The 23,436-nt window shown below is 45.5% G+C and overlaps 1 protein-coding gene and 1 pseudogene across 1 annotated transcript in view; both read right to left on the bottom strand.

Annotated features, from left to right (window-relative positions):
- LOC111862650 overlaps nucleotides 1–23,436 on the bottom strand; it is a 125,324-nt gene that overhangs the window by 78,764 nt on the left and 23,124 nt on the right. The window contains exons 3-8 of the mRNA XM_023848184.2: nucleotides 16,429–16,800; nucleotides 15,194–15,520; nucleotides 11,113–11,983; nucleotides 9,006–9,356; nucleotides 7,029–7,929; nucleotides 6,433–6,617 (exon numbers count right to left, since the gene is read on the bottom strand). Coding sequence (XP_023703952.1) covers nucleotides 6,433–6,617; nucleotides 7,029–7,929; nucleotides 9,006–9,356; nucleotides 11,113–11,983; nucleotides 15,194–15,520; nucleotides 16,429–16,623 — 2,830 coding nt within the window. The 5' untranslated portion in view covers nucleotides 16,624–16,800. The remainder of the gene's footprint in view (nucleotides 1–6,432; nucleotides 6,618–7,028; nucleotides 7,930–9,005; nucleotides 9,357–11,112; nucleotides 11,984–15,193; nucleotides 15,521–16,428; nucleotides 16,801–23,436) is intronic.
- On the bottom strand, nucleotides 8,467–8,585 carry LOC111862770 (annotated as a pseudogene).

Genomic DNA, 23,436 nt, shown 5'->3' with positions numbered 1-23,436 from the left:
ATGAGCTGGTTGATCAGTTTATTTTTGTGGTTCGTGTTCCTGTTTCTATATTTTGCGGCCTGAGAGTGTATTACTTCCTTGATGTATGGTATTTTTAAGTCCTCATGTAGGGTCTGGTTGGAGACGTACCATGGTGCATTTGTCATTATTCTTAAAATTTTCGATTGATAGTTCTGGAGTATTTTGATGTTGGTTGGTTTCGCGCATCCCCATAATTCTATACCATATGTCCATATGGGTTTTAGTATGACTTTGTATATGATTAGTTTGTTATCTAGAGACAGTTTGGATTTTTTGCCAATAAGCCAGTTCATTTTATTTGTTTTAATGTTGAGCTGTAGTTTTTTTGCCTTTATGTGCGCTTTCCACGTTAGCTTCTGATCAAGGTGTAGACCCAGGTACTTGACTTCATTTTTCCGAGGGATAAATTCACCGTTTAACATCGGTTGTGGGCTTTCTGTGGATCTAGTTGTGAAGTTTATATGGACAGATTTGTCATTGTTGACTTTGATTTTCCATTTGTTGAGCCAATGTTGTAGGATGTTGAGATGGTTCTGAAGCTTTTTGGAAGCAGCTATGGGATTCTGGTCCAGCGCCAAGATCGCAGTGTCGTCAGCGAATGTGGCCATGGTGGTCTCATTGGCGGTAGGTATGTCAGCTGTATACAGAAGGTACAAGAGCGGACCCAAGACACTGCCTTGGGGTACTCCGGCTTTTATGGGATAGTAGTTAGTTTCAACTTTCGTTGTCTTGATGTCGAAGTATCTGTTCGACAGGTAGGACTTTAGTAGCAGGAACAGTTGACTAGGCATAATCTTTTTTATTTTATATAAGAGTCCTTGGTGCCAGACTTTGTCGAATGCCTGCTGTATGTCCAGGAATACCGCTGCACATACTTTTTTGTTTTCTAGTCCATCTCTTATTGCGTGAACTATTCTGTGACATTGTTGTATAGTTGAATGTCCTTCTCTGAATCCGAACTGGTGGATTGGTATGAGGTTATCAGGATTAGATAGCTCTAGAATCCTGTTTTGAAGTAATCGTTCAAATATCTTGGAGAGCACTGGCAGTAGGCTGATGGGTCTGTAAGAAGTTGCTTCCGTAGGAGGTTTACCAGGTTTTGCAATCATAATGATTTGAGCAAACTTCCATTGTTCAGGAAAGTAGGATAGATGCAGCATTCTGTTGTATAAGGTGGTTAGGAAAACTATCGCTTTTCTTGGTAGATGCTTGAGCGTTTCCCCTACTATTAGGTCATGTCCTGGGGTCTTGTGTGAATTCGTGATTTTAATCTGAGTGATGACTTCGTTTGGTGTAATAGTTCGAATTGGTGGTGACAGTTGACACGGGGAATCAAGATAGGAATTTATTTCTTCATCCTCTTGGTTATTTAGAGGGGTGAAAGTTCTGACAAGATGTTCAGCATATATTTGTGCTTTTTCGGAATTGGATCTGGCCCACGTCCCATCTTCTCGCCTTAGCGGAGCTATCGGAGTTGTGGGTCTTTTGAGTTTCTTGGTAGCTCTCCATAATGAGTGGTCGTTAGGTTCCAGATTTGTGATGTAGTATTCGAAAGTTTCGTTGTTGAAGTCTTGGATAGTAGCATGGAGTTTGTGGGTAAGTCTGTTGAGATACCTTTTGTCGTTGGGATTTCTTGTGGTTTGCCATATTCTGCGTGCTCTCCGTTTTTCCAGGACCATTTCTTTGATGCGTAGTGGTAAATTATTTTCTATTGTTTTTTGACAGTGTGGGGGTGTTGCGTTCCAAGCAGCCTTTTGGAGAAGTACTGTAAAGTCGTGAACTGCTTTTTCGATTTCGTCATGTTCCTTTAATCGTGTATTGGGTTTGATACGTTGGTTTATGTATTCTTGGTATTTTTCCCAGTTTGTTTTTTTGGTGCATAGGTGGGGGACAGTTTCCTTGGTCAGTATTTCAGTGCTTACCGTTATGATAATAGGGCTGTGGTCAGAGCTAAGATCAAAGCTCGATTTTATGTCACAGTGAGTACTTGGTATTTTCTTGGTGATTGCAAAGTCAAGAAGGTCAGGTATTCTATTCCTGTCAGCAGGCCAGTATGTCGGTTCACCGGTGGAGAGATAATCCAAGTTGTTCTGTTGAATTGCTCGTAGTAACATGTTACCTTTATGTGTTGTAAGCCTGGAGCCCCAAGTGGTGTGTTTGGCGTTCCAGTCGCCTGCCGCTATGAAGTGGGATCCTAGTGTGTTAAAGTATTGTTGATACTCGTGTTGTAATCTTGTGTTTGATCATTTCTTTAAGATTAATTTTAATACTATGCCCCCATCTATGCCTAAGGCTTACAATGAATTCAAGTTTATCTGCCAATAGGTTTACCAGGTCGTTTAATATTGTAGCGAGTACAGCCGTTGCTATGCAACAGACGAAAAAACAAACTTCCGTTTCTGAGCAACGGCTGGCGGCCTTACGAGCCGGCCGCTCTTTACCCACCCCAATAGAAAGACTCCTGGTACTTACGAGTATTTCTGTCAGGTGCTGGGTCGACCCCAGGGCCATATTGCGGCTTGTAGCATAGTGCCTCAACCAATTACGCTACCCCGCTCGCTCGAATTACGGGTCGTGGGTTCGGATCCCACTCAAAGCACGGATATCTGTGTGCGTTTATTCTGTATTTGTGTTGTTGTGTGTAAGTAGCGGCCTTGCAACGGGCTGATCCCCAGTCCAAGGAGTCACACCGTGTACAGGATTAAGAAAACTAAAAAATCAAAGGTCCAACAAAAGGGCTGTAGTCATAGATGGGTAGGTAGATCATTTAGACCAAAGGTCTCCAAACTACGGCCCGCGGGCCACATGCGACCCGCGATGTGATTCTGCAGAAATGCGCCAATTGAACTAATTTTCCAGTGAGTACTGGTAAATGTGATTCCGAGCTTACTGACCTGACGTATTATACTGCAGTTCGATGGTTTAGCTGTGGAAAGGTTCTTTCGCGCTTCTTTCAGCTCAGGAATGAAATTGATATATTTCTTAACGAGAAAAACCATCACAAAACACTGTTATCAGATACCGAGTGGCTTTGGAAATTAGCATTTTTAGCTGATCTGGTGAACCATATGAATTTAAAGTTGCAGGGTGAAAATAACTTAGTCTGTGATTTATTTGCACTTATCAAGGCATTCAGAGCAAAGTTGATACTTCTGGAAAGCCAAGTGAAAAATTGTAACTTTGTTCATATGCTATACTGAGCAGAGTTGCATAAAAAGGGTGAAGCAGAATTTCCTTCCTCGTTTGCAAATTTAGTCATTTCAGATTTGAAAGAACAATTTCGGAAGCGATTTGCTGATTTGGATTCCAGTGCTCAGGAAATTAGATTGTTTCAAAATGCGTTTGACTGTGATGCTGCAGATGTCAAATTCAAATGGAAATTATTGAACTTCTGGAAAATTATCATATTAAAGGCAAATATAAGGAAGGAAATTTGATCGAATTTTATAAATTTCTGAACTCTGAGCAATTTCCAAATTTAAAGAAATTTGCTTGTAAATTTATCTCCATTTTTGGGACGACATATCTGTGTGAACAAACTTTTTTCCCAGATGAAGTACATCCAGTCGAAATACAGGGCAAATTTATCCGATGAACATTTAAAGTCGCTACTTGTGATTAGTGTTTCAAAATTTGAACCTCAATTTAATCAGATTTAAGAATACAAAAAGAGTTCCATCATTCACATTAATTGTTTTATTATAATTTGTGATGAAAATATGAGCATTTGCTACCACTGTCTGTTGTCATTAATATACGACAATTTATTCTCATGTACTTTGTATTTAGTTTATGAAATTCTGTGCTTTCAATAAAACTCATATACCTAGAGTTATTAATTTCTTATTTTATCCGGCCCTTTGAAAGTGCTGAATTACCTAATGTGGCCCGCGTTTCGAAAAGTTTGGAGACCCCTGATTTAGACGAATTCAGGCTTCACAGGTTAAAAGCAGACAGCTCATCCTGTATTGATCCGGAAATCGGGTGTCCGTTTAGGTTCCGACAGTTACTGCCGCGCAGAGGGCATTAGCAGAGCACGCGTGGGGCGAGTGTTCGAATTCCGACTTCTCCTGCGCTATCCTTTGCAAGCAGTCGCCACATCCGAGAAGCATAAAACAGACAGCGCAAGAAATGTACGCACAGCATAACAATTCTGACGCGTTCGCTCACTTTCACTCAACAGTCGAATAGCGCGAGGATTACAGAAAAAGTAAATGTGTTTCGCGTTTCTCTATTTCTTCATTCGAAACATGTTTCACCTCGACATCCCACACGGCACCCAAGCTATAACTCGACATGGCCACAGTACCGACCTTGATGGGCAGGTGGCAGCACCTCCTTGCTGCACCACCCTCACAAAGCAGCAGTGATGAGCTCGTCCGCGTGGCGGCGACAGCAGTATCAGCGGCAACACAGGTTTTGTCTCAGCTTGCCTGTGTGGTCCCTTTCGATTTGAGTTACATTTTTATAATTATCTTATACCAAATTAAAAGTAGTTCTTACTGTACTGCCAATCATGAAGGTGGTTTAATGCTCTTTAACATTACTTCAGGATTTCGGGAATTGTCAACAGACTTCCAATAGACAAATGAATTACGAGAAATGGGGCGTCCCCAGAGCACCAGTGCCTTTATGCCCACCGTGCAATAATATGAAGACATCCGTCACTGCACTACATGTCTCGGTCTACTCGGCCATCATCAGGCACGTTGAAACTCTGGGGAAGTGCCGTGCCTTCCGCGCTACTGTGACCCGTGTTTTCATACTTACAGTGTTTCCCTATGAAGTTGGTGTAGTGTATCGTTCTATGCCACACGTATTGCCAACTAAATCCAACTAGAAATCTGTCTCTCTATCTATGGTTCTAGAGCCATTGTGGGCTTTGGCCACTTTTTCAGTTTCTTGATGCATACGCAATCGGTAGGACTCCTTGGCCGGGGGATCAGCCCGTCGCAAGGACACTACCTACACACACAATAACACAAACACAGAATAAACGCACACAGACATCCATGCCTCGAGTGGGATTCGAACCCACGATTCCAGTGTTCGAGTGGCCGAAGACGTTTCATGTCCTAGACCACTACGGTGAACTTTGGAGTGTGTAACTCAGTGAGACTGTCGTAGTTATTTACAGTTACAAGTGTAAGTGTCCAATAAATTCTGCTACCAATCCGAATCACGTCTGTAGTCACACTCAACAGCGCGACAATACTGTATTGATACAATTCCGAGTTTCCAAACATGCTAGCAGATGGTGCATATAGTGCCCCGTGCTTAAGCAGGTTGACTGGCTCGCTTTCCTGTGTTTCTAGCTCACAGCAATCCTCGTACTGGCTGCACATTTTTGAGAATATGTACCGTCAGCTGTTCCATCAGTCTGGCAGCCACGACTCTCCATGCCCGCACCGCGCAACTCGCATGTCTTGCACTTCCTCGTATTATTGTTAGATGGCAGCACTGACTGCTGTGGCTATGCATAACGTCACGAAACACGAACCTTCCAACACTGACTAAGCATAAGCACAGCGGCGTGCTTACAGTTAATTTAAGCCCAGTGGTTACTTACCATATGTACCACCTGCTTTAACACACTAAAACTCGGCAGTCTGCCCACACAGTGTATTTTTGTGTTCCGCATGGTTTCCACAGTAAACAGCGACTGTTTCCCGAAACAGCATTAACCGGTTGGGCTTTGTAGCGGAGACGTAATGTGTTTCCTGTGTGGTACGAACTGAATTTTTATATATTTTCACGTGTATGGGGTACGCGTGACGAATAACGGGTTCTGGATGTAATATCTGCCCATGTCATTTTCATTAATAAGTGTACTCCTGGAGTCAGTTCAACGTCTGGAACTAACTAATCACTTTCCTCTCCGTAACTTTGGTGTAACTTTGTTATTCTGCAGGAGCTCATTTTCTCGGGACATGGGGCTGTAACTTTGGATAAGAATTGTATAAGAACCGGATGACTGGATTTAACTGGCGCATTTCGTCTGGTTGTTGCTAAGAGACTGGTGGCCAGACTCACGTCTGTCAATTTTGTGTGTAATATATACTAAATCTAACTTCATGGAGCTGAGCCCTTCTTGACAAACCGCCAATTGTTCAGCTATTCAACAAGTTCCCAGCATTGTATGGAACTTCAAGGTTCATTACCGTGTTCACAAGAGTCCTCCACTGGTCCTTATCCGGAGCCAGATCAATCCAACCCGTGTAACATATGCACAGTTCAGTAAATACCCTGTATTCTGTAGCGCACTCGCGCCTTGTGGTTGGCATACAGGCACACGCAGCCCACAGAATTCAGTGAACCCACCATCATGGGTCACGACAAGTAATGCACGGTTGTGGGCTTTATAATTATTTCGTACTTCCGTTACAGGAAGAGAAGTGTGGCGCTACTCACGGAGTGATGACGATTTGGTGGAGGCCTTGCCGAGGGAGTGCTTCCGACTGACGCTCACGTCACTGATAGAACTGTGGGGAGAGCTGTTGGGTGACGTCGCGCCGTGTCCTGGAGTTTCCTCCTGCTGCTGCTGCTGCTGTTGCTGTTGCTGCTGTTGTTGAGACAGGGACATCCGAGACCTGCGGCTGAAGAAACAAAAAACACTCACAGGTCATCAGAAGATCATCTGTGGTCACGATATCGTCAGATGTAACGCGAGAAAGACAGCTCTCGACCCAGTCGGGCCCTGCACATACCATCGTGTAAATCAGGCCAGTTATGAGAAGCAGAAAGAGGAGATGGACTAGAAGCAGTGAGGAGGACGAGTAACAGAAATGCAGATGATGGAAGAGAAAACGGCCAAGAAGAGTCACCTGAGTCTCGAAGGGATAGCTCTACCCTTTTGTAATATAAATCTAATACGAACATCAAACATCTTGAGTAAGAGAAAACACAGAAAATGAGAAAAGCGGTACTATTTGTTATTTTGAACGTCTTGTATCCCCACCCAATTTAGAAGTGTCCTGAAATGGCAAAGAACTAGAATTGGTACCTACCTTTTTGCCTTGAGCTGACAGTTTTCCTTGAGAGCTCTCGAGGACACAGACAGCCCAACATTATTTGAGCTTGTCTTCCTGATGCGGCGAGATGTTCCCTCGCCGGCTGATGACGTCATGTTGGCGAACACTTTGCTCTTCACCTCCTTAAGGCTTCGCGACTTCAACTTCTGCTCTGCCTGGCCCTGAGCAATCTTGTTCATGACAGCGTCCCAGCGACCTCCGTTCTTTCTGACCGACTTGCACGGAGAACGTGTGGGGCGCCGGTTCTCCTGGTTCTCATCCTGCACGTTCGGATGTCCACCGTTGGCGGGAGATGACTCGATCATGGACTTGATCTTCGAAACTACATTCCTCTTCGGCATTTTGTATTTCTTCAGCTGGTGATGGGCTTCCTCTTTGGACAATTTGCCACCAACTATGGTGCTGAGAGATGAGTTGGAAGTTGCTGCTGGTGATTTCATGTTTCCCGCTGCTCCAGAGGAATTCGCTTCAGTTTTGTGGGTCGGCCTCTCTACCGAAGCATTCATGGATTCTTCAGTGACAGTGAAAACCATTAAGGCCTGCTGATTTTTCATGTTATTCTCTGTCAGAAAGTCACTTGCAATGACAATCCCTTTTGGCAGGTCTCCAACATTCTCGGACATTGTTTCCTGGATAACAGTTGTGAAGGTGAGACACGATTCTTTGATTTGACTTTGCTCCGAACGCGAAGAAACAGTTTTGGTGGACCCATCAGGAGAGAAATTTTCTTCGCCAGGATTTTGTTCTTCACCCTGAATCTCCTTTCCGTCGGAAGTGGCATCTTCCGGCCGCCTCTCAAGGTCGGAGTACACACCGCTGGACTCCATCTCCTCATTGATAGAAGCCGTGAAACTGGGACATCGTTGGTGTTGTTGGCCTGCAGAGATACAACGCAGAAATTGTACAGATTCTATAAACTTCACCGTCGCAGAGAAATGTTCTGTGCACAGATGTAGGGGTATTGTTGGGATGCACTCATTTTACAAAGTTCACAGAGAAACTCACTGTTGGGGACCCTTGTCTGTCTGCCTACATGGCCATCTACAAACTTCATCTCTAAGTACTCAACAAATTTAGCATAAATCTGGTATTGGAGGTATGTTTATGTATAAAAAGTAAGTAAAAGGTAACGGTACCCTTGTAACAGGCCGTCGAGACCTATTGGTTGTGAGATGAGGTCCCCGCATTTTCTAGACAGATGGCGCTGAGGTTGTCAGCCTTACGCGCTGGCCGCCCTTTGCTCCCAGGAAGATTCCTGGTACTTATTTCTGTTTGAGGCTGTCGACCCTAGTGTCATAGTGCGGCTGGAAGGATTAGGTAAATTGAAAAAATCCACCTCATCGGGACTCGATCCCGCGACCTTCCGGCTTGTAGCATAGAGATGACTACGCTGCCGCGTGCCCCCAAAATGTAGTGCCAAAAGCACGTGGTGTTCCCAAGCGGTAACCCATCCAAGTACTAACCACAAATAATGTTGCTTAACTTCGGTGATCGGACGAGAACCGGTGTTTTCAAGATGGTATGACCTTTAGCCGTTTTCTTGACAATCGTTTCACAGACATCGTGAGGTTGTCAGCCTTATGAGCTGGCTGCCCTTTATTCCTAGTAAGATCCTTGTATTCATTTCTGTTACAGGCTGAGCCGACCCCAGGGCTATAGTGCGGCTGGAAGGATTAGCTCAATTGAAAAGTCCAACGATTGCATCGGGAATCGAACACGCGACCTGCTGGTTTGTAGCATAATGCCTCAATCAACTACTCTATCACGTGCAAAAATTTATAAATTTTAAACATGTTCGTTTGTATGTTTATGTTTAGGCAACCTCCTTAGGCGACGAAACGCCGTGCTGGTAGGCAGATAGCAACATACTGTCATCATCCGTGCAGGTTCAAGTGATATGATACCTGTCTACCAAGCTACACGGTGTCACTACTCTCGACATTCCCCACTCACCTACAAGCACGGCACTGCCAGCATGCAGATTTGCCCCATACAGCGTACCATCGATGACCTGTGCTCTGCGATCGCCACGCCCAGTCCCCGCACCGGGATCATCATGTGTGTCTGCGTCGCTTTCTGTGAAGAAGTCTGAGTCCGTCATTGGGTCGGGCCCACACGTCTTCAGCTTGATGACCCGGTGATTGGTCGGAGAATGTTCTGGACCCCTGCTCGCCGGGCGACTCCACTCCCCATCACCCTGGTAACCATTGTCCAAGCTGGTGATACTAGTGATGCTGGTTACGAAACTGCTGGCAGCAGGAGGGGCAGCCGAGGAACGCGACGACGGTCCGGCAGAGGTCGCACCTGACGTCAAAACATACCAGAACACTTGTCACTATGGCGGCCTGCTGCGACTCAACTGCGTTCACTGGTCTCTAATGGCTTCTCCAAACTCCATTTGCCCGCGGAAACCTTTAGTTCTTAAAGATATATGAAGCTAATGCATCTAGACCACAAATAAGATAAAAGGTAAAGCTATCCCTGTAAGAGGCCGTCCAGGCCCCATAGGGTTGTGAGACGTCGAGGTTCCCAAATTTTATACACTATCGGCTTACAGATGGCGGTGAGGTTGTCAGCTTTACGCGCCGGCCTGCCGCCCTTTGCCCCCAGGTAGATTCCTGGTACTCATTTCTGTTAGAGGCTGAGTCGAACCCAAGGCCGTAGTGCGGCTGGAAGGATTAGGTCAATTGAAAAGTCCAGTGACCTCAAAGGAAATCGAATCCGCCTGTATCATAGTGCCTCGCCCAGTTACTGCGTGCTCCCGCACAAATAAGGATAATGCTAAATAAATGTTGGGCGAGGTACGAGATCAACATGTTAGTTAAATGCACATATTTAGAGACAGAAATCACACTTCACGTATAAAAGAAAATCAAGCTTAAAAACTAATATGCCAAATATTTGCAGTCTGCAATGCAAAGACTGTCTCCCGCCAGCGCTTCCCCCCACCCCCAACACATTCTTTTATGCTTAGCTTGATATTGGAAAGCTGTATTCACAAATCTGGTGTCACATTTGGTCTACTTCTGTATTTTGTTTCGTTGCTACATAATTAGAGAATGCAAATTCACAAAACTGCATACTGGCGAAGACAACCAGCTGACAAACTGCATGTCCTAATACAGCTCTTTCTTAAACCAAGAACATACTTTCGTGGATAAGAAACAGATATTATATATTGTTTCTAATACCGGTATTTATTGTTCGAGTGACAAAGTTGATAGAGATTCGAAAATTCAACCGTCAACATCAATGCAATTTGCAACTCGTGCGAGGACATGGCGTGTTGCCCGTCTGTACAGTGTACAGTGTACTGTGCAGTGAAATAGCTCTATCTCGGCGCAACTCGCGTGAGGACATAGCGTGTTGCTCGTCTATACAGTGTACAGTGTACTGTGCAGTGAAATAGCTCTATCTCGGTGCAACTCGTGTGAGGACATGGTGTGTTGCTCGTCTGTACAGTGTACAGCGCAGTGAAATAGCTATATCTCGGGGAAACTCGTGCGAGGACATGGCGTGTTGCTCGTCTGTACAGTGTACAGCGCAGTGAAATAGCTATATCTCGGGGAAACTCGTGCGAGGACATGGCGTGTTGCTCGTCTGTACAGTGTACAGCGCAGTGAAATAGCTGTATCTCGGTGAAACTCGTGCGAGGACATGGCGTGTTGCTCGTCTGTACAGTGTACAGTGTACTGTGCAGTGAAATAGCTGTATCTCGGTGAAACTCGTGTGAGGACATGGCGTGTTGCTCGTCTGTACAGTGTACAGTGTACTGTGCAGTGAAATAGCTGTATCTCGGTGAAACTCGTGTGAGGACATGGCGTGTTGCTCGTCTGTACAGTGTACTGTGCAGTGAAACAGCTCTATCTCGGAAACCGTTCGGAATAAGATACATGTACATGTACAATTTCTTGCTTAGAATGACCGACACCATGACCTGTCGGAATAATGACCTTTCTTCATAGGCCATGCTGTATAGTCTGCGATACTTGCAGCTTCACTATATACTTATAAGCAAAACAGAGGGCGTATAATCAGTGTCAAGACCCCTAGCACCTACCTGAGAGTCCTGCTGTGTCATGACCACTCTCCGACGTCACTTCTGCTTTCTGTAGAATTTCTCCCATCACTTCCTGAAATGGGGCGTCCATCGGGAGGTCCTCTGGTGAGAGGGTGCGGTCTGAGATATCCTGCCCGACTCTGAAGTCTCCGTCACTGGACTTGGAGACCGCTGGACAGACATTATCACTCAGGTCTTCTGATGCACAGAACACTGCATTCAGCGTGCTCTGACGCTGGCTAGGTGTTGTCGCGTCATTGCTTAGCACACCCTCTGCCTTGGGGAGAAGCAAGTGGTCAGTACTGGCCACGTTCTCAGCTGTCTCGAGGATACTGTCCACGGCATCATCAGGCAACTGTGGAAATTCTGAAGATGGATAGTTGGATGAGGAAGGTCCATCAGATTCTGATGGCAAGCGATCTCGCAGAAAATCTTCCACGTCATCACCTTTGCCATCCCCAAGAAGAAAGATGCCCATATCTTCAAAAGACGGAGTTCGTCCCACAGTGCTTCTGTCTACACATACAGCAAAGTCTATCATCTGATCAGGTGTGAGGATGCCAAGGCTCTCGTCCAGCTCAAAGGAGCTCTGTTTGCTGAGTTGCAGTGAAGTCTGTGAGAGGTGGTGTGGCTGGGGCCAGGACTGCGAACCCACAGGACTTATGTGGTCAGATGTGAGAATGCCAAAACCCTCATCCAGCTCTAAGGAGTTCTGGTTGCTGAGCTGCTGTGAAGGTTGCGACTGATGATGAGAGTGTGAAGGAGGAGTCGAGGAGGTTGCTGAAGATGAGCGGCACTGGCTCCAACTCTCCCACAGCACCGCATTGCTCGCGACACTGCTCGGCGTCGGTGTAGACATGGCGCTTGGCTGCTGTGGGCAAAACACAAACGCTGTAGTTTCTCAGACCGTTCAGGGTCCTAGCGCTGATATGCGGCCAGTGAGACTTCCATGTAATGACCTTTTTACGGGGGAGAGTCAGCAAATATGTCAGAAAATGATAAAAAACATGTGATATTCGAACCTGAAAAAAAACAGGTATTTCTCGACATATCCTCCAGCAACATCGGTACATATCTTCCATCGCTTTGCCAATGCGCCGAAACCCGCAGCACGAAAGTATTTTGATCGTTGTCTCGGCCACTTCCGCACATCTGTTTCAACCTCTTCTTCATCAGCGACATGTGTCACCAAGTTCTGAAAACACTTTACACGACAAACACTTTCCGTCGTAAACAGTAAATATTTCTTAATGAGTATTCTTTGTATTCGTCCAGAAAAAAAAACACAAGAGAACGCTGCTCCTCGGTAGTGCAATCCTCGAGCACGTTTGCCATCTTGACTACTGAAACCAGCCTCTGAACTTGAGCATGCATCTCTGCTACCTAGACTGTCATGAAGCTGGACTGTGCTGCTACCTAGTGATACATATAGAAAACCTATGACGCCCATTTTACTTCCATTTGTGAATTATTTACTGACTCTCCCTCGTGCGTGGCTGTCAAATTATATCAGACACAAAATGAAACGGAACGAAACCCCAATATTTAATTATTCTTGATTCTTACGAGAAAATATTTCCCAAACAGAACATGTATAAGATTTGTCTTCGTCCACTTCCTCAAGAAACGGTCCCTGACCGCCTGAGCATGTGTGAAGAGCCAGTTTCTGGGATAACCCCGGTTATAGGGTAGCAGCGGAACTACGGTTTCACGTGCAAGGGTGGAGGGGGCTAATATTTTCGCATTCCGCAAGTTCTCTCTCTGCTACACGTGAATGTTTAAACCTTGTGCAGAAACACAGGCACAAGGACTTGTAGAAAAGTACCAACAAAATGCAGTGTGTCCTATCGATCGGATATATTAACACCCACACCGACTCAACTTGTTAAGAAAATGTAAATTTAAACAGGCGCAGCCCAGCATCGCTTCCATAGCCTTCCGATTTCGCTGCGGTCTGAACTGTAATACATGAAGAGTCCTGGACAAATCCACATTACAATGTGATGCTGTCTGCTGCAAACATATTGTCACGTGTATGAGTCATTATAAACGGGTTTTGGATTGATGACCGAATTTATTGGACTCTCTGATACGGCGCGTGATTACACTTTACACACGCGCGCGCGCGCGCGGGCACACATACACACAGACTAGTGCCCAGTCACGCCTCCACTACCGTTACTTGGTTGCGGCGGGCATTCCCCTTCCCGAACTGTCCCCGGCCTCAGCTACCAGCTTCTTACAGCAACAGCCCACAGCAACTGAACCGCAGCGGTTATCCAACTCACAACTCACCTGACTGACTGACTGACTGACTGACTGACTGACTGACTGCAGTGCCTAACTTGTCTTGCTTATAACATCTCGGAAAGGACCGCACAGAAAATAACCGATCATGTGTTGCTGTTTACGGGCCACTGCCTAGTAAAAGCCGTTGTCTACCAATGGGTATTGTATTGTACGAAAATTACGCTTAGTGTAACAATAGTGGTCCATTCGTTCCCTGCGTTCATTTACCTCTAAAAGAGTAAGACTTGCTGAAAAGGTGCATTCGGCGTAGATAAAATTGCTTCATATATCTACACAGCCTTTGTTTGAATAGTTTTTGAGCCCGATAAATATTTAGCGAGTTTGACGCAAATTCCTTTTGCGATGCGGCCAAAATTTATGCAAATTTTCATGTAAAATATTCGTTGTTATACAATTTTAACCAAAATTAAATGTTCATATAAATTTTAGTAAAACGTCAAAATATAAAATCTGAATAATATTCGTAAGCAATTCTAGAGTTGTTGCAAGCACACAGACACACAGACAAAGCTAAAGCAATATCCTCCCCTCCTCACCAAAATTTGTGAACGTGCCACTAAAAACATGATCCTAGAACCTCTGCCGCTATCCACCTGCCCGAGCTAATGGCAGGACGGTCCCCATGAAGGTACACAAACCACTACAAGCTGCGGATCCTTGCGTGTCGCGTTTGTCAGTTAGGACTGGCGTCCTCTGACAGCTATGTTCTGTGTACGGTCAATTGCAAACGGTTCACCTCACATATAAAAATTCAGATCACAATCTTTGGGCCTAGCTTGCCCTGAGATCTGTCAGCAGCACACACAAACAGAGCCATTTCCGCAAACAAACTCTCTGGTAAGACTTTGGGACCAAAACATAATCCAGCATGGACAACGTCACCTGAAATATCGTGGGGAAACTGATGAGGTTTTCAACATGAATAATGGAATCCTACTGACAAAAATGTTTCTAGGAACGTGCAATATTTTCTACCTACAAAAAGAAAGCTTCTTCAGGAAATACCTAAGCTCAGTAACATCAGAAATTCTGGTCCTCAAGTATGAAGCGCGTAAACGCCTGTACAGTTATCGGGAGGAAGAAGTTTCAACAAAACGACATACTTCACACACAGTGCACTTTTCCTTAAGGAATTTATGCTGTGTTATCTTAAGGGCAACTGGGTCTTGTTTAGCACCACTTTCACACTGGACGTTTTTGAACAAAATCTCAAGTACTTCACAGCACAGCCAAAATACGTGTTTATCGATCAAAGAGTTGATGACGATAATGTGCCAGCGCTGGTAAGCCATGTGAACATTCCCTAACTTGTTCTGAAACTGTTAAGTAGTCCAGCACTAGCTCAAAGCAGCATTCAAATACGGCGTCTCGAATCCTTGCGATTGTGGCGAGGTGGGGAGGGGCTGGGAAGTGCGTGCATAGCAACAAACAGCATTATGGGTACATTTTACTGTAATCTGTTACGCCAGCGGTCAGAATCTGAGTGGGTGTAGCAGACGCGACAAGCGTTCACATTCTCCGGCCTGATTACAGGGACGATCACGTAGAACTAAATTAATTAATTGTGTTCGGGGTTACATAAGTCCTGTCCTGAACCCTCCGGGGTCCACGTGACTCAGTGACTGGGCAGAGTTCCGCTTAAGTGGCCACAGAAGTACACGTTGCCTGTACAGCGCTCCTACGAAGCGAGCGAGGACCGACCTGAAGACAGGAACGTCCGACCCTACGTCAGTGTACCGTATACAAACGATGACAGTTTCTCTGTACTCACCTGCATGTGAGCGTCGTCTTCCGCCTCTCCATCCTTTCCTATCTGCTCGACGGTACAGCCGTCTAGGAGACTGTAGGGGCCCGACTCGTTCAAGATGAGTGTCGCGCTCTCCCTCCTTGCGCAGACGTCTGATGGCTGCTGCCAGCTGTGCCCAGGCACAAGGCGCACAATGCCGACGGGGGCAAAAATGCCATGCTGCGGTCTGCACGTAAAGTACCTGGTACCCTGCACCGATCCGTCGTGCCGACCCACGGGTTCGTCCAACTCCACTCCACAGAAGATGCCAGACGTCAGTTCGATTTCGCCGAAGTATCGGAGGATTCCCACCTTGTCAGAAGACCAGTATTATGGAGAGAAACACAAGAACCCGTACAGGCACAGAAAACGTACTGACAACACCGTCAGGCCCGCCGCTGTGTCCAAGCACCTTGGCGACCTACAGGCGCCTAAATGTTCAAGATCTCGAACCCCAGATGCTGTGTGGCTTCAAGCTCCAACCGCATTAATCGTATCATAAAAAATTATCGCGTACCCCATTTCAAGTCTAAACATGCTGGTGCAAACAAAACTCGAATTCCGGCTGTCCATACCAATATACATTATCAAGCATAAAGCACGAAGAGAGTTGGGCCCTCCGAACTACAGGGTGTTACACCCATAAGTCTGTACTGTCCGTGGTCATCTCTGAGACAGCCTCAAACCTAACAACTGTGAAACATTAAGAACAAACCTTTCATAAGCTACGGTTCATTGCATGGAGCAAGGTCCTTTGAGAGGCTAACAGTCGGCCACTTACTCGTGGTATCTACCGCCTCCAGCGGAACCCGAAGGTTCATTGCCGCGTTCACAACAGCAGACCAATGATCCCTATTCTGAGCCAGATATTTCAGTCCACAGCCTCCCACTGCACTTCCATAACTTTAATGTGAATACTTCCCCACCAACTATGTCAAGGTCTTCCAAGTGGAGGTTCCTACTCTTCAGGGTTTCAGTTTGACAACCTATGATACAGGTTCACCTAACAGAACAAGGCTGGATATTGTGACAAAACCAAAGTCCCGTACCATGTTCATGTCGGCCACACGGGCCTTTGGTTGCGTCACAATGTTTTATTAGGTAGGCCGTAGCTCAGTATCATAAAACTGGAGGGAATGTAGGGACAAAGTGCGAGCAGCAAACACTACGCTTATTTGGGGTTCGTATGACACTGCCATTCTCACAATGTCTTGACCTACCTTGGTGCCATTCACGCACACGCGATGTCCGACGTGAGCAGACGTCACTGCGCCGGTCGTGTCGACGTCCCGACCAGCAAACAACGGACCGCAACATCCTTCAGACGTCTTAAAATTCTTCACATGTTCAGACTTTATATTCAAAGGTGCGTCAGTGTTGCGTGGACCAGACGGCACTGAGGACTCCACTGACATGGGTTTCGTGGGCACAGCGCCTACCTTGTTCCTTCCGAACAGCTCCAACAGCGAAGAGGGCCGCTTGCTTGTCTTCTCATTGTGCGGTCGCAAGGTGAAGGGCACTCGGACGGGCAGCTGCGGCGGCACGCCTGGCTGCTGCTTCAGGAACACTGGGATGCGGCTGTCCGCGGGCGCCTGCGCAAAAGGGACAACGGCAAGTGTTCAGCTGGTACAGCTGTAAGGGCAATCGCACCTACTGCGCATGTCCGCGCGCCAGCTGCGCTCTAACTTCTTAACAAACAACTGTGTGAAGGAGCAACAAATCTACTGGAGATCATCAGAAAGCGACGTTAACATAGAAGGAAAGACTTCACATATTTAACGAACACAGGTTGTCATAAAGCGGATGTCCATCACTGGATATCGAGAGTACACTAAAATACTAATGCAATTATAATAAGCTGTGTTGCTAGAAATAGTCAAAATCAGTTCAAATTAATTAATCTCTTATAAACAACGCTGTGTTTCATTCAAATAACTTTATATATATCAAATAAAATATCACATATTTTGGCGCCAAACGTATCATGTTTTACATACTACAAATATGCGGACGCACTGCCCATAAATACAGTCTATAAATTTGCTGTTTTACTGAAAACACGTTTCTTTGTTGCCAAGAGCGCGCGATGGAATTCCTCAATTCAAATTAACACTGTTGGTGGGCTTTCTTTGCATGCTGAGATGCAGGCTCTCCAGCCCCTTAAAGCAGCACTGCCCACAGTGTGTGTGGTTGTCTATTTTTGCCTAAATGGCTTCATTTGTCGGTCTTCGTTTTCTGTCAGGCAGGAACTGAAATTTGCATTAAGTTTTTGCTTCAGGGGGTAACACTCACACCGCACCCCGTCTTCTGACCGTTCAGTCCTGGACACTGCTTCTGTGATTATTCTTTTGTGTCAGGGCTTCCTGGACTGATCCCTGGATCCATTGGGTCCAGGGGCTTCCCGGGCAGATACGTCTCTTAACATCGAATCTCAAATTAAATGAATTATTTAATCAATGATATCGTGTGGTTACGAAACTGCTTCATGGATGTAAATATACTGAACTAGCGCCAATAAATAGTATTTACACAACCCCATTGAACAGAGTGGCAAGGTGAAGCACAACACAGTGGAATCCAAACTATGGTTCGCAAACCAAACCACTCAAGATAAAGATAAACTTCACTTCCAACCAACGAATCCAATTCGAGTACGTGTTCGAATGGACTTTTCGTTGATTTCTCACGAACGTAACATGTTTCGCTTCATTTAATTTTTAACACAGGCGGTTTATTGGTCTGGGGTGTTCATGAAGTTCTTTAAAAAAGCAACAGAGCCCTCACTGCAAAAAAAAAAAAATGGAAACCCTGGTTTAGATAATGATCTCACATCTACGCCGCATAAATCTTCCATTCGGGTTTCCGGGTCAAATTTCTTTCGCGAATATCCCCTTTGCTCCCTTGCGTACCGCATAGCTTGCCCAACGTACTCCCGAAATCAGGTATATTTAAATTTATATATCACTGAATCGCCGATCACGGTAGCCGCACGGTCTAATGCATGAACTGTCTTCACCCGCTCAAACACTGAGTTCGTGAGTTCGAATCCCACTCGAGGCATGGATGTCTGTGTGAAGTTATTCTGTGTTTGTGCTGTCATGTGTGTAGGTGGCGGTCTTGCGACGGGCTCATCCCCCGTCCAAGGTGTCCTACTGACTGGGTACATAAAGGATCAAGAAACTGAAAAAGCCGTAGATACATACGCGTATGTCTTTGAAACAGCTCACAGAACAGGCGAACGAGGTCCGGGAGTGACTGTGAGCAGCAATTCCAGAGCGCTCGCAAACATGCAACTGTCACATTTCGGGCGCATTTCTCTATATCTATTGTTATAAACGTGTTTCACTGCGACAGATTGCGCGCACATTTCCGTTAGAATCAGAATGTACTCGTATCAACAGATCCTAGTGAAACGTCTGGTTACCAAAGGTAATTAAAATCCGTTTAGTGCTTCTCGAGTTATTAAACGCTGAGATACAACGACGAAGGTAACTGCACATCTTTGGGGGAACTTTCCTTGAGACTTGAGCTCGCGCGCACTTCACAACTCCTGCAGGGCACACCAATAGCAGCAGACGAGTTGCATCACAACACAACACACTGCTCCCAGCATGGGCACCGCACAAGTGGCACGCCTGTGCTCACGCTGATAACATGGCGGTTATGGCTGGTCGAGGCCTACATGGCTGTCTGATAACGGTAAGTACTGATAACAGGCCTCACTGCCATAGGACTTCGCAGGAACTAAGCGGCAAGAATAGGAACATTTATTTTTACATATGAAGAAACAATTTCGATTCTATTAGTAGAAACTGTGCCTGATATTCTTGGCTGCGCTCCAGACTGGGTCGGACTGCCAAATATTATTAGCCAACTGGCGCGGTTCACACTGTAAAGCGCAACGGATTCATTCATCTTGAAGTCCTAAGTTCATCTAAATAATAATAATATATATAATCAGTTCCAGCTACACAGAAAACATATTACGTCTTTACGTACAAAAACTAATCGACCAATGCTGTTTCGAGAAACACTTTCTGTTAATTGTGAGAATCTTCCGGAGCACACAAATACATGGGAGTGGGTGAAATGCACAGTCTTCCTTATGTCGAAGCAGTTACCACTTATGACAGCGCTGTTTAAATGCAGTCGCAGAATGAGTCGGAAAGGCGATCCTGCATCGTCACTTCAAATATAAGGATCTGGAAGGAGACGCTCGTTTATTCACCAAGACACTCAGGGTGACATCAGGAATCAACACTTAAAGCAGCGTATGAATAGATCTGCTCTAGAAAAATAAACGCAAGGAGAACAAACTGTGCTTCCTGTATTTACTTGTATCGACCGACAACGTTTCTTAATCAGCCCAAGATCGCTTCTCTGCTGCTCACCGAGAGACTACAGGACCGCTCAGGACGGACACAGGCACTGGGGGTATGGGCTGGATTCGTCAGACCACGGACAGGGCCCAGTGACGGGCTTCTTTCTCCTTCCGCAGAGGCTGGATGGCCGTCGGCTTGTCTGCAAGGATTTGCCCAGCTCTCCCGCTCTTCCGTTCCTCTCATGAGGCGCAGTAAGAAGTCTGGGTTTACTCAGCCCTTTCCCATTTAGTTAACCACCATGCCATGCGCTATTGCTAGCGCTGTGAAATAAAAATAAATAAATAAACAAAATGAACAAGTATCACCAATTTCACTCACAGGTACAGAAATCCATACGTCAACACAAAATAAAGGCTACATTACCCAACGCAATCCAACCCACTTTACCTCAATGATCCATTTTAATAATATCGTCACGTCTTTCAGCTTCTGGGCTGAGCTTAAGGATTATAAGCCCTCGGTGTCAAAATTAGCACCTCACGAAACGAGTGCCTCGGACTAATGTTTTGGCAGGAGCTCAAGAAGAGGGTCCACAGGCTCTCCATAGCAACGGGCCTCTTGTTGAGGGATTCCTTACAAAATGAGCGACTGTCAGCCCCTCGAGTCAGTTACTCGCTCGGTTACTGAACCGTATCGTTCTGCATGGAGTAACAATATCAATCGGGCCCACGTCACGACTCCATTCCCGCCGTACAGTCTGGCCTGCTTGGCCCAAATATTCTAATTCGCTTTAAGTAGCGGCTGGCCAAGTGGGCCAGTTCGGACAAGGATTCAGAATACATTTCATAATACTGTGGCATATAGACTCATTGCCAAGTAATAGCAGTGTAAACAGGCGACAGTACGACAGTCGTTGCTAGGGAACATCCCTGTGGACAGGTAGTTTCACTGGCAACGAAAGAACAGGCAATAATTGAAAAGCCTGGTGCAGGAAACAAAAAATGGAGGACCGTCTCTATAAACTATATAGCTACCATAAACAAGCAAAGCCATGGTCATGCGACCTCAGGCAACAGCATTCACCATGCTGCACTGCTCCTTAGTCAGTGTCAACTTCCTCCGGAAGTGACGTGTAGGTGTGATCACTCCCGTGCCGGAAGTCGTCCCGATATTCAGGGCGTTTTGGCGCTGCGAGCAGTAGGGAGCCAGTTTAAAATATTTCACTTGGAATAATTATCTTTTCTTCTAAATTTCCACTTGAATTTTATCCATAAAGAGCGATAAACACAAGAGGAATCAAACTTCGCAACTTACATCTATCCTAGGTTGGCACTGACTGACGGAAACATGTCTGAACTCAGCCGTAACCACCAAATGGGTTGGGGGGGACGGGGTGCCAGAATGTCTGCTTACAAGCTCACTTTCCAGCAACATGTTATACACATTTCTCTGTTCAGGATGGAACGAGATACTAATTCTGTAGAATCCTGCTGTACATCACTTAGTATGATAAGGACACACAGCATAACACAACAGAAAGAACTGCTGCACATCACTTAGTATCATAGGACACACAGCATAAAACAACAGAAAGAACTGCTGCACATCACTTAGTATCATAGGACACACAGCATAAAACAACAGAAAGAACTGCTGCACATCACTTAGTATCATAGGACACACAGCATAAAACACCAGAAAGAACCAGTCAGTAGCCATCACGACAAGGATCGTAACAGATCCAGCAGCATCAGAGGACGCAGAAGAACAGCGAGACCTCCAAAAAAGTGAAAGTGCAACCAATATAATAAAGTTGAACTTTAATTCATGAACTTTTAACCAGTGGTAGTAATTAAACTAGTTGAAGTGAACTGGACGCAATGGTCAAGCGTAAGTAGGAAGTGACTGAAAAACAAGTGAAAGTGAAAGTATAACCAGTGATCCGAGTCGAACTTCGATTCGCGAAATTTTTAAAAATTTTTAACTTTTAACATTTAGAATAATATTTTAACTTGTGTTTTATAAGAAGAGCTTGATATATCATTGAGGGTAAGCCTGAACAAGATACAGAGTCGAATAAGTGGAAAAACGAATGTGATTGCGTGTAATTATACAGTTGTTCGTACACCTGAGGATGACCTCTTGAGGTCGAAACATGTAGTGTAATAATAATAAAAACGTGTTGTGTAGTCGGTAAAATTGACTCTAATATTGATTAAAAACACAACAGGATGCAAGAAACAATTAAAGAACCAGTCACTTTGAATACGCATGAGCACAAGGGGCACCACGCATTAACAACCGAAGCCACGATAACAGGACAGCAGTTTCCTCAACTGTAATCTTAAAATACCTGATGATGACCACATTGGTCGAAACGTGTAGTGAAAAACATTTAAGAAGTTAGAAGTTATGTGCTGTGTAAAACATCCGAAGTGAATAATTCTCAGTAACTTACTTTTATGGGATGACGTGTTGCGCGCGAGACGGTGAAACCAGTAACATTTCATACTTAACGAGATCGCAAACGTTTCTGACGAAGGTGTATAACACTCGGGACTGGGTCCAGAACTGAATACCGGACGGTGGACAAAGCACAAACCCCGAGCAACCCCCAGGATAGAATAATAGACTTGTTCATTTCGCAAACATCCATCAGTGTCAACTGCCTTCTTTCCGACTATGTTTCATGTGAGTCTCACAGTAAACACCGTGCAATAGCTGAGGTTTCCCGCCCGAGTTCGATCCCAGGTCAGGTCATGTGGGATTTTTGATGAATAAAGTAGAATTGGAGCAGGTTTTCGCCAAGTACTTTCGTTTCCCTGCCAATTCCCACTCCACTGACTGCTCTACACTCATCCTCTAACATCCGGGGCTGGTACAATAGGCCAAACAGTGGTCGACGTATCAAGTGGACTGAGTCTCACCCCACCCAAAGAAATTAGAAACATACTCAGCAGAATCAACCTGCTATCGCCGTGTGTACTCCGAGACGTACGTCTTACGCCTTACGCCTCCATCGTGCATTGGGTCGTGCACTGGTTTGTTTCCTCTTTAGAAGCTCGCTCTGCATACCGTTCTACGTGTTGCATGGTAACAGCCTAAAATTATAGGTATATTTAATCGTTTATCCATTTTTTGCCTTGACGTAAGCGACTGTGTCGCGGAGGTTTGAATCTTGTCCCGGGTTTGGAGCAGGAAATCTGAGCAGAAGGCAATTTCTGCCACCGTGAGTCAAGCCGAGAGGAGTCCAGCCGGTCGGAACAGATCCTGGGGCTGGTGACTTCTAGATACGGAAATGCGTTACATACGATGACGTGACTTCCGTTTGTTTCAACCAATATGAATGCCTACATTAGATATAAGGGGTGAGGAAATTCGTTGTAATAAATTAACACCAGTAGTGGATAAACTGACACAACGGGGAAATCGAGCACGCCATTACGCTTCGTCGTTTATGCGAATTAAGTAACTCGCTGTTAAGAGTACAAACTGGTGGAGTGAAATAAATACACTTACTATCAAAGCGAACCATCGTGGCTTGTCGTATGGTGCACGAGCCATGTGTTTCCCCGTTACTGCGACCCTTGAGACGCTTGAGACAGAGCCAAAGCTTTATCAGCTGAGTTACCCAACCTTACCCATTCGCCCAAACAGGAGGTCCGGTTGATTTGGACGGCTATAGCATTTTCATGCAATTCTTCTACTACTTCCGACAAAGGAATTTTGTTTCAGGGACAACACAGGCATGCAGATCAATTAACAGACAGCTCCGCCGTGGGCTGGCCCTCAGCGCCGCTTTCCGTGACTTGGTGTCGAGGCGCTTCCGGGATACTACACAAAGAAACACGGACTGACTACATGTGCTTCGTGTTGTTCAAACACAGATACACATAGCAAACTGTG

Source organism: Cryptotermes secundus, unplaced genomic scaffold, assembly GCF_002891405.2.
Source record: "Cryptotermes secundus unplaced genomic scaffold, Csec_1.0 scaffold5, whole genome shotgun sequence".
In the NCBI taxonomy this organism is placed as follows: Eukaryota; Metazoa; Arthropoda; class Insecta; order Blattodea; family Kalotermitidae; genus Cryptotermes; species Cryptotermes secundus.
Note: the sequence above shows the minus strand (reverse complement) of the source record. Positions and strands in the feature narration are given on the sequence as shown.